The 10375-nt window shown below is 33.1% G+C and overlaps 1 protein-coding gene across 1 annotated transcript; it reads right to left on the bottom strand.

Moving 5' to 3' along the window:
- Positions 1-466: 466 nt before the first annotated feature.
- Positions 467-5778, bottom strand: LOC148305785 (uncharacterized). The gene is made up of 4 exons (XM_088266008.1): positions 5724-5778; positions 3420-4825; positions 2078-2311; positions 467-1159 (listed from the first exon to the last, which is right to left on the bottom strand). The coding sequence occupies exons 1-4, from the start codon at positions 5733-5735 to the stop codon at positions 646-648; spliced, it is 2166 nt and encodes a 721-aa protein (XP_088122134.1). The 5' UTR covers positions 5736-5778; the 3' UTR covers positions 467-645.
- Positions 5779-10375: the final 4597 nt, after the last annotated feature.

Genomic DNA, 10375 nt, shown 5'->3' with positions numbered 1-10375 from the left:
GTATAAAGTATTGCATAAATTTATCTAATTATAAACTACACATAGGCATATATACAAATATATATATATATATATATATATATATATATATATATATATATATATATATATATATATATATATATATATATACATATATATATATATATATATATATATATATTTATATATATATATATATATATATATATATATATATATATATATATATAAATATATATATATATATATTTATATATATATATATATATATATATATATATATATATATATATATATATATATATATATATATATATATACATATATATATATATATTTTTTTTTTTTTATTTTTTTTTTTTTTGTACACACACCTTAGTACCTACATAAGGGGGAATATATCGCCAAAGACAATGTGTGCAAATACAAACAGAGTAAACAACGATACAGCAATATTAGTATTTGTACGTAATAAAAGATCGCATTTTTAAAAAAATATACTGTTTAATTTGATTTAAAAAAAAAACACTGTTGACAAAAGATTAATACGATGATGCGTATTGTACTATTAACACTGTGTTTATTGTGAAATAAAATCGCTTGATTGCCTCAAGTTAACTTTTTTACAGGCAAAAAAGTAATTTTCTAATTTTTGTATATAAATTAATAACCAGATTTCCTTTCTAATGGCACTTCAATTTTGTAATATTGATTAGTAATGGTATCCAGTGCTATCGAAGGATGGGGCAGTCCGGAAATTTCCTTTCTGACTTCCTTGCGAACCTTGGGATCCAAAAACTCCCTGAGATCCGAAAGCGCCCTTTGACCCGACGGATCCCTGGGATCCGAAGCCACCGGAACTGAAACCTCCCTGGGATCCGAAGCCACTTTGGGATCCGGAATATGTTTGAGATCCGAAAGCTCCTTGAGATCCAATAGCTCCCTTGGAGCCAAAAGATCCCTGGGATCCGAATCCACCCTGGGAACCAAAAGATCCTTGGGGACCCTTGGCTGAGAAAGATCCTTGGGATCCGAATCGAATCCACCCTGGGAACCAAAAGATCCTTGGGAACCCTTGGCTGAGAAAGATCCTTGAGATCCATACGATCCTTGGTATCCTCCTTGACTTCCCTTGTAAGCACCATCGTCACCCTTGTATGATCCGTCGTCACTTTGTCTGGGGAAAAAATAGCCCAGAAGGTTTTATAATTGGAATCAAATAAATAAAATCAACATATTTGCAAAAAACGTTTTCAGAAGAAGTCAAATGTGGAGTATTCAAAAGTATGTATCTTGTGTTAAAATTAAATATAAAAAAATCTTGTGGTTACGTTCATATAAAATAAAATGTTAAAAAAATTGTGATGCATGTATTCCTCGTAAGACACTCGTCGAATATTTATGAAATTATTTATTTGATTTATTTATTTTTACATAATTGATTTGATAGTGTAAAAAACTTATAATATCCAAATCAAGCGGAAAAAAGACATGAATCGATTAAAAACAGGTAAACTAACTAAACAGGTAAATAATAAAATATATTAGAGCACGGTATTATTTTTTGACATTTCAACAAAGATGAAGAAGACTATGGGAGTCTGGGCATTAACGGGGCTGACGACCGTCATAGGCTGATTTAAGTGATCACTTTACACAATGTAACATTCACCAATTCTACCCATTATTGACACCCACACTACTCAAATTCTTAAAAGTTCTATGTATGAACCAATTCAGAAACATTGTCATTGAATCACTAGAACTTCACTAGAGACATTTATTGGTGAGATTAAAATAAGCTTTTTATTCAGCAGAAACTCTTATATCAGGCCGTCAGCCCCGTAAATGCCCAGACTTCCATAGTCTTCTTCATCTTCGATGAGATGTCAAAAAATGATATGAAAATAACTCCTGTAATCGGAGATAATCCAGATTTTGTTAACAAGTATTTGGACACACTCAAATTGTTTTAGGAGTATGGTTTCATGGTCACAAATTTTATCAATAGATAATCGTTTCGATTCTATAATGTAGATTGTTTTATATTTTTTTGGTCAGATATTATATTTAGAGGGTGTCACATATGTCATACCTATTAGGATTAGCTGCTTCTTCCTTCAAGTTTCTTTCGATGGATTCCTGAATGGCCTGGGGAATCGGAGGAGGGGTGGGAAGATGGGCTCCCATTGGGTGAAAACCTTGTTCATCAGCAGTGTAGGTGACGGCATACTGACCACCATCTGGGGCAACAAAAGCAAATCCACCTTGGGCGCCTTGGCCACCTTGTCCACTTTCCTCAGCCTTTATGTTATTTCCGGTTTCGTAGCTAAAAAATTATATAATACACGTTAGTTTATTATTTCCGTATGAGAGTTGACAAGGATTGGTTTAGGGTCTCTAAAGTAGTCAGACAAAGCTACATCCTTAAGCTGTTCCTCTTCATGGATTTCATTATTCGCAAGTCATTACTATCTGTCCGGAAAATTCTTTTGTAATTCTAACTCCACCGATCATCTCCAATTTACTGCCGACTGGCTTACGTACAACAAGTTTTGCAAAAACCCATGTTTTTTGCAACAGCTCATGCCTAGATACCCAGCTAGCCTTGACGTTGAGTTACGAGCTCATCGAAAGGGTCTAGAGTTTCAAGTAATTGAAAGTGTGCATAACTGAAAATGGCAGTCTTTAAAAGTTACTGGGAGTGCGTTTAGGACTCACAGGGTCCGCATTGAACAGTATGAAGGCTGTCTGGAGATCAAAATTATACTCGATAATAAGAATTTTAGGCGTGCAATGGTTTGACTTTGTGAGGAATGAAGAGATAAGGCGTAGAATGCAGCTTGGTCACAACTATTGTCAAGAAAAGGCGATTCAGTAGGCTAGGCTTGCCTGCCGAGAACTATAATCAAGCTTGCCTCTTTTCTCGTCTGAACCTTGGGAAGCGGACCTAACTTGGGAGGATGCAAGGAAGCTGGCGGCTGACAGAAAAACCTGGAGACAATTTATGGACTGCATATGCTCCTCACAGGGGGCAGATATGGTTTTAAAAAAAGGTTATGAATATTTCAGGGGCATACTACATATATATATATATATATATATATATATATATATATATATATATATATATATATAAATATATATATATATATATATGTATATATATATATATATATATATATATATATATATATATATATATATATATATATATATATATACACATATATATATATATATATATATATATATATATATATATATATTTATATATATTTATATATATATATATATATATATATATATATATATATATATATATATATATATATATATATATATATATATATATATATATATATATATATATATATATATATATAAATATATATATATATATAACATATTAAGGTAAGGAAATAGTTTTGAAATACCTGAATGTGTAACTTCCATCCACATGGTTTTCGTTAACTGACTTAAGAATGGGAATTTCTTGTCCTGGAGATTTATACGAAGGTTGACTATATGACTGGCCAACGAATGATGGCTGAGAACCTCCATTAAATCCTTGAGATCCTGAGTAAGATCCAGATTTTTGAGAGAATCCAGAAGATCCTCCAAATCCAAATCCTTTTCCACTTTGTAGTCCAAATCCAGATTGTCCTCCAAATCCACTCTGTGTACCGAACGCTCCTGATGCACTCTTTCCCCCAGCGTATCCACCCTGACTAATACCGCTTTGACCCCCAAATCCACTTTGTCCACCGAACGCTCCCGATCCACTCTTTCCCCCCGCGTATCCACCCTGACTAATTCCGCTTTGGCCCCCAAATCCACTTTGTCCACCGAACGCTCCTGATCCACTCTTTCCCCCCGCGTATCCACCCTGACCAACTCCGCTCTGGCCTCCAAATCCACTCTGTCCACCGAACGCTCCCGATCCACTCTTTCCCCCAGCGTATCCACCCTGACTAATTCCGCTTTGGCCTCCAAATCCACTCTGTCCGCCGAACGCCCCTGATCCACTCTTTCCTCCGGCATATCCACCCTGACCAATTCCACCTTGACCCCCAAATCCACTCTGTCCACCGAACGATGCCGATCCACTCTTTCCCCCAGCATATCCACCCTGACCAATTCCACCTTGACCCCCAAATCCACTCTGTCCACCGAACGATCCCGATCCACTCTTGCCCCCGGCATACCCACCCTGACCAATTCCACCTTGACCCCCAAATCCACTCTGTCCACCAAAAGCTCCTGATCCACTCTTTCCACCCTGTCCTCCAAATCCTGATCCTCCTATGCCACCTTGTCCTCCGAAACCACCTGATCCACTCTTTCCACCCTGTCCTCCAAATCCTGATCCTCCTATGCCACCTTGTCCTCCGAAACCACCTGATCCAGATGATGAGCCAAAAGAACTGCCGCTTGTAAAGCCTTGGCTAATTTTTTGTGGGGATCCACCAAAGCCTTGGGACTTTCCAAAAGCAGACTGAGATCCTCCAAAGCTAGATGAACCCCCAAAGCCAGCTGATCCTCCATAACTAGTGGATCCCCCTCCTCCAAATCCTTGCTGTTTTCCAGCAAAACTTTGCCCTGAAAATCCACTGGATTTAATACCGGCACCTCCTCCAAATCCGTTTGATGAAAATGACTCAATTTTGCTGTAATCTGAGCCAGAAGAGAATCCTTGTTTTCCTTGTGATGGGGAGTTATACGCCGGAGCAGATAAAAATGCTGAGCCTCCAGCGCTTTGAGCGTTACTTGGAGGAAGGTAAGTCTTGTCTAGCTGGGCCCCTAAGCATGTTGCCGCCAGCAAAGTAATCCCAACCCAGCACTGAAACAAAATATTTGATTGAACTTATTACACAATTGACAGAAATTTTTAAAACAAAAACAAAAACTGCACATAAAATATCATCCGTAATCAACAAAGAAAAAAACTCATTAGCTGATGTCCATAAAATTACTTTGCATAACATACTACACGGTCACCATCAAAATCATTTTCGTATCGCAAAAAAAAATCATATCCCCTTGAAAATCATGCAGCCTATAAATTATATTTAAAGCATTCCTAGTTAATCCCTGTAAGATTTATACAATCCCAAATAGAATATTAATTTAATAAATCGAATATAGTTTTAAAAAAGGAGCAGAGGAAAACCGAGAAAAAATTTAAATAATCGGCGGGTATGTATGAGGAGACGCACGAACGTGGAAGAGGCGAAGAACGTTTTCAAATACAGAGTGGTATGGAGCTCTATTCTCTCTGCAAACCCCTGCGGGGAAGTGGCGTGATGGTTAGTTAGTTAGTTGAAAATAAAATATTTTAAATAAATGAGGCCGTTTTTATACATATGATGATAAATTACTCAAAAATGAAGTCTGATAAATATTACAATTCATGATTAAAAAAATATAGTACAAAAACAATGATTACTAAATATTACGTGCTGGTATGTTTTTTACGCCTCGGTCGCTAGAATCGTGCATCACGTTTTATTCGATCAGAAACGCTTTGCACATCCTCTATACCATCTGAACTATGACGTCATTGAAGTTACATTTTAACGGTCAAACTTATGTCTAATTTATTAAATTAAAAAAAAGAGAGAAATGGTAATCGTTATTTGGATTTTAGAGTAATCTCCGGAAAAGAAGTTTTTGTTTTCCTCGGATTTAAGAGTAATCCTCGGAAAACAAAAACAAACTACTTGTAAATTTTAACTTACTCTGTAAACCATCTTTGTTAAGTTCAGTTGCGTCGCACACGAAACTAAACCCTGAATGATGCCTATACTGGCCGATTTCACAAGTATTTATACGATTTCATTATTCAGGCCCCACCGCGGAGATGAGGATAAAAAAATGCTTGGTGTACAAGAAGATATCGTGCTTACTCACTACACAGGTGAAAGGGAAGACATTGAAGTTCTCATCAGGATCTTCGAGCAGGTTGGTATGTGTATATTTAACAAGTAGTAGCTTTGTGTGGGTAAAAAATCATATACACACACTTTATCTCCTTAATTTAATATTTCTGTCCGCCTAAAAAGTAGTCTTCGAAAAAACCCAATGTATTTTTATTATTTCTTGAAGTACGATAATTTTCTGACTTAGAGGCATACTATCCTATGTCACACTTCATAAGTAATATATTTAAGAGAAAATGTTTCAAAATATAATTTTATGGTATTTGTTTTTGATGGCCCATTAATATATAAATATACTGTCAAAAAAATTATATGTGACTCGAAATTTTACAATTTGATGTGTTTTCTGACAAAAATTTAAAATAGTTGTATTATATGGTATATACAAATATATATATATATATATATATATATATATATATATATATATATATATATATATATATATATATATATATATATATATATATATATATATATATATATATATATATATATATATATATATATATATATATATATATATATATATATATATATATGTATATACAAATACAAAAATATTTCGATTCAGTACTATTTTCAGATAAGCGGCTTGTGTTTAAAAACTCAGTTGTTGGAGAGTGGGTTCCAAACTTGAGTCCACAATACTGACCAATGAGATCGCAAATCCTTTCTAATATTAAAAATAATCTTTAATTGATTTAAAATAATACATCTTAATTTCTGTAATTGATATGTTTAGTTACATATATCTATTTTCCATTGCTTCTATTTTGCATGTCAAAAACATTGTCAAAAACTGCAAACATAACAGTTTAGCTTGTACGAATACACAGGTAAGTAAAATACTTTAGTGTATTGTTTTATAAACTCTTGTAGAAGTCAGTAGTGTAAAATGTATCTCTTTTTGAATGATTTTAAATAATGAACATATAACCAGATTTTTCTAATTATAGAGCCTTGCATTGTCTGTATCAAAAGGGTTCCATCCCCAATAAAGGGTAAGATTCCCCGGTGTTTAACATATAAGTTTGTTCTTTTAATAGAGCAAAATGTGAAACTTACAAGAAGAACCGTTTAATATGTTTTATATTATTTTATAATCATATAATTAAACACTGTGTTGGACATGCATGTATTTTATTATATTCGGTAATCTTCGATTGACTCGTATGTACTGTAAAAGTGACTGAATTAGAATATACCATATAAATATACCAATTAAAGTATTATATAATGACTTTAGTTGGTGTACGTCTGAGCCACTAAATTATTATTCCTTCATTCAAATTTAGGCAGCTATTTTTCATGCCAACACTGTGCATTTTATTTTGGTTTTTGATTTAAATTCTAAAGTAAGTTCTGTAAGTCCACATATAATACTATGTATGAAGTTCCAAGTTTTGTTTCATGACCAGATCAACAGAATGTTGAGTATACAGTAAAAAAATATGTTTACATAAAATATATGCATATATATATATATATATATATATATATATATATATATATGTATATATATATATGTATAAATATATATATATATATATATATATATATATATATATATATATATATATATATATATATATATATATATATATATATATATATATATATATATATATATATATATATATATATATATATATATATATATATATATATATATATATATATATATATATATATATATATATATATATATATATATATATATATATATATATTTATACATATATATATATACATATATATATATATATATATATATATGCATATATTTTATGTAAACATATTTTTTTACTGTATACTCAACATTCTGTTGATCTGGTCATGAAACAAAACTTGGAACTTCATACATAGTATTATATGTGGACTTACAGAACTTACTTTAGAATTTAAATCAAAAACCAAAATAAAATGCACAGTGTTGGCATGAAAAATAGCTGCCTAAATTTGAATGAAGGAATAATAATTTAGTGGCTCAGACGTACACCAACTAAAGTCATTATATAATACTTTAATTGGTATATTTATATGGTATATTCTAATTCAGTCACTTTTACAGTACATACGAGTCAATCGAAGATTACCGAATATAATAAAATACATGCATGTCCAACACAGTGTTTAATTATATGATTATAAAATAATATAAAACATATTAAACGGTTCTTCTTGTAAGTTTCACATTTTGCTCTATTAAAAGAACAAACTTATATGTTAAACACCGGGGAATCTTACCCTTTATTGGGGATGGAACCCTTTTGATACAGACAATGCAAGGCTCTATAATTAGAAAAATCTGGTTATATGTTCATTATTTAAAATCATTCAAAAAGAGACCTAACTTGGGAGGATGCAAGGAAGCTGGCGGCTGACAGAAAAACCTGGAGACAATTTATGGACTGCATATGCTCCTCACAGGGGGCAGATATGGTTTTAAAAAAAGGTTATGAATATTTCAGGGGCATACTACATATATATATATATATATATATATATATATATATATATATATATATATATATATATATATATATATATATATATATATATTTGCATATACATAAATATTCTAACCCGTGCCGACAAAGAGAAATTTTGCTTTTGTAGATAATATAATGGTTGTTAAAATATTAAATTGATCTGAGTAGCAAAATAATAATGACGAAAAAGTGAGTGAGTGCCATCCGCTCATGAGTACAAGTCAGCACGGGTTATTGTATTAATTAGTTGAAATTAGCTGTTCTAGTGTTTTATGTGCTGTATACTGAGAAATGCCAACTGGTCTCACACTCAATGAACAGAAACTCCTGACATATTCCTCGACGCAGTAGGGAGTGGGCAACGTCACACGGTTGACATCTGATACAGGCAGGGACCGAGCATCTGACCCAGATGATTGTAGCGGCTCACACATGGTGGGTGTCGGCATACTCGGGTACTAAACGTACACCATCCCTAATGGGTTTTCAGGATCATTAATTTAATCCGATAATAGGTCATTGCTTGATTAATAACAGCAGATATAGACCTAGTTATATATTAAGGTAGGCAAATAGTTATTACATACCTGAAGGTGTAACTTCCATCCACATGGTTTTCGTTAACTGACTTAAGAATGGGAATTTCTTGTCCTGGAGATTTATACGAAGGTTGACTATATGACTGGCCAACGAATGATGGCTGAGAACCTCCATTAAATCCTTGAGATTCTGAGTAAGATCCAGTTTTTTGAGAGAATCCAGAAGATCCTCCGAATCGAATGGGTTTTCAGGGTCATTAATTTAATCCGATAATTGGTCATGGCTTGGTTAATGACAGCAGATACATACCTAGTTACCTGGGCCACTCTGGTTCTACGTCTGACGACCATCGGTGGATAAAAAAAATACAGTAAAAAAAACCGAAATTTCATGGAAAAACAAACGCCAAGGTGCACTACCCTGTTTGGCAGCGAGAGTGATTCTTCTCTCGGTGATCCAGTGACTGACAATGTGCCAGAGCCAGTTTGCAGGATTCCAGTGGTAATTAGAGGAAAAAGTTTGTCCAAGGAAAGTTAGGAGGAAGAACCTTTGACCTGAGGACGAGAAGAGCTGACCCCAGTAGTCTACAAAGACGATAAGTTGGGATAGAGCCAGGAAGAAAATTCTTCTACTCTAGTGAGTTATGAAACGCACATACTGCGTGCATAACACATTATGTTTGAATGCAAAATGATTTTGTTGGTAGATCTTACGGTCAGATGAATTCCTGATCACAGAGTTGGTTGCCAACAGAAGATCTAGTCTAGTGAAAATGTCGTAGGAAATTCACTACCCGTGTACTTATGTAGATGAAAGATTTCATCTTATTAATAGATGTCTTTAGTGAAATTCTAGTGTTTCATTAATTGTTTCGGCAGGCACTTTGTGGTAAATTTTATCCATTTTTAATTTACTTAGTAAAACTTGAATTAATAATGGATTAAATTCTAGTGTTTCAAGCACTATTTTTTTGAAAATTAACCATATATATAGAAGTCTAAGAATTTGAGTAGTGTGGTTGTCAATCATGGGTAGAATTGGTGAATGTTACACGTGTGTAAAGCAATTACGTAAACCAGCCTATGACGGCCGTAAGCCTCGTAAATACCCAGACTTCCATATTCGTCTTCATCTATGTTGAGATATCAAAAAATGATACGAAAAATAACTCCTATAATTTGAGATAATCCAGATTTATGAACAAGTATTTGGACACACTCAAAATATTGTATAAAAATTCTAGTCACAAAAATGTTCCTGCAGTGTAATTCATACATAACAAATACAGTAAACCCCCCTATGACGTTGAGATAGGTACAGCATTATCAATGGAAACGTTGTAAGGTGTTAATGTTTCAAAATTGTTTTTTTAATTTTAAATGACTCATTTATGTCCTTTCCGCTGGTTAAAATGTA

The sequence above is a fragment of the Brachycentrus maculatus genome, unplaced genomic scaffold (assembly GCF_059751285.1).
Source record: "Brachycentrus maculatus isolate JH-2025_06_01 unplaced genomic scaffold, ASM5975128v1 h1tg000261l, whole genome shotgun sequence".
NCBI lineage: Eukaryota > Metazoa > Arthropoda > Insecta > Trichoptera > Brachycentridae > Brachycentrus > Brachycentrus maculatus.
This window is presented reverse-complemented; position numbering and strand designations above follow the sequence as displayed.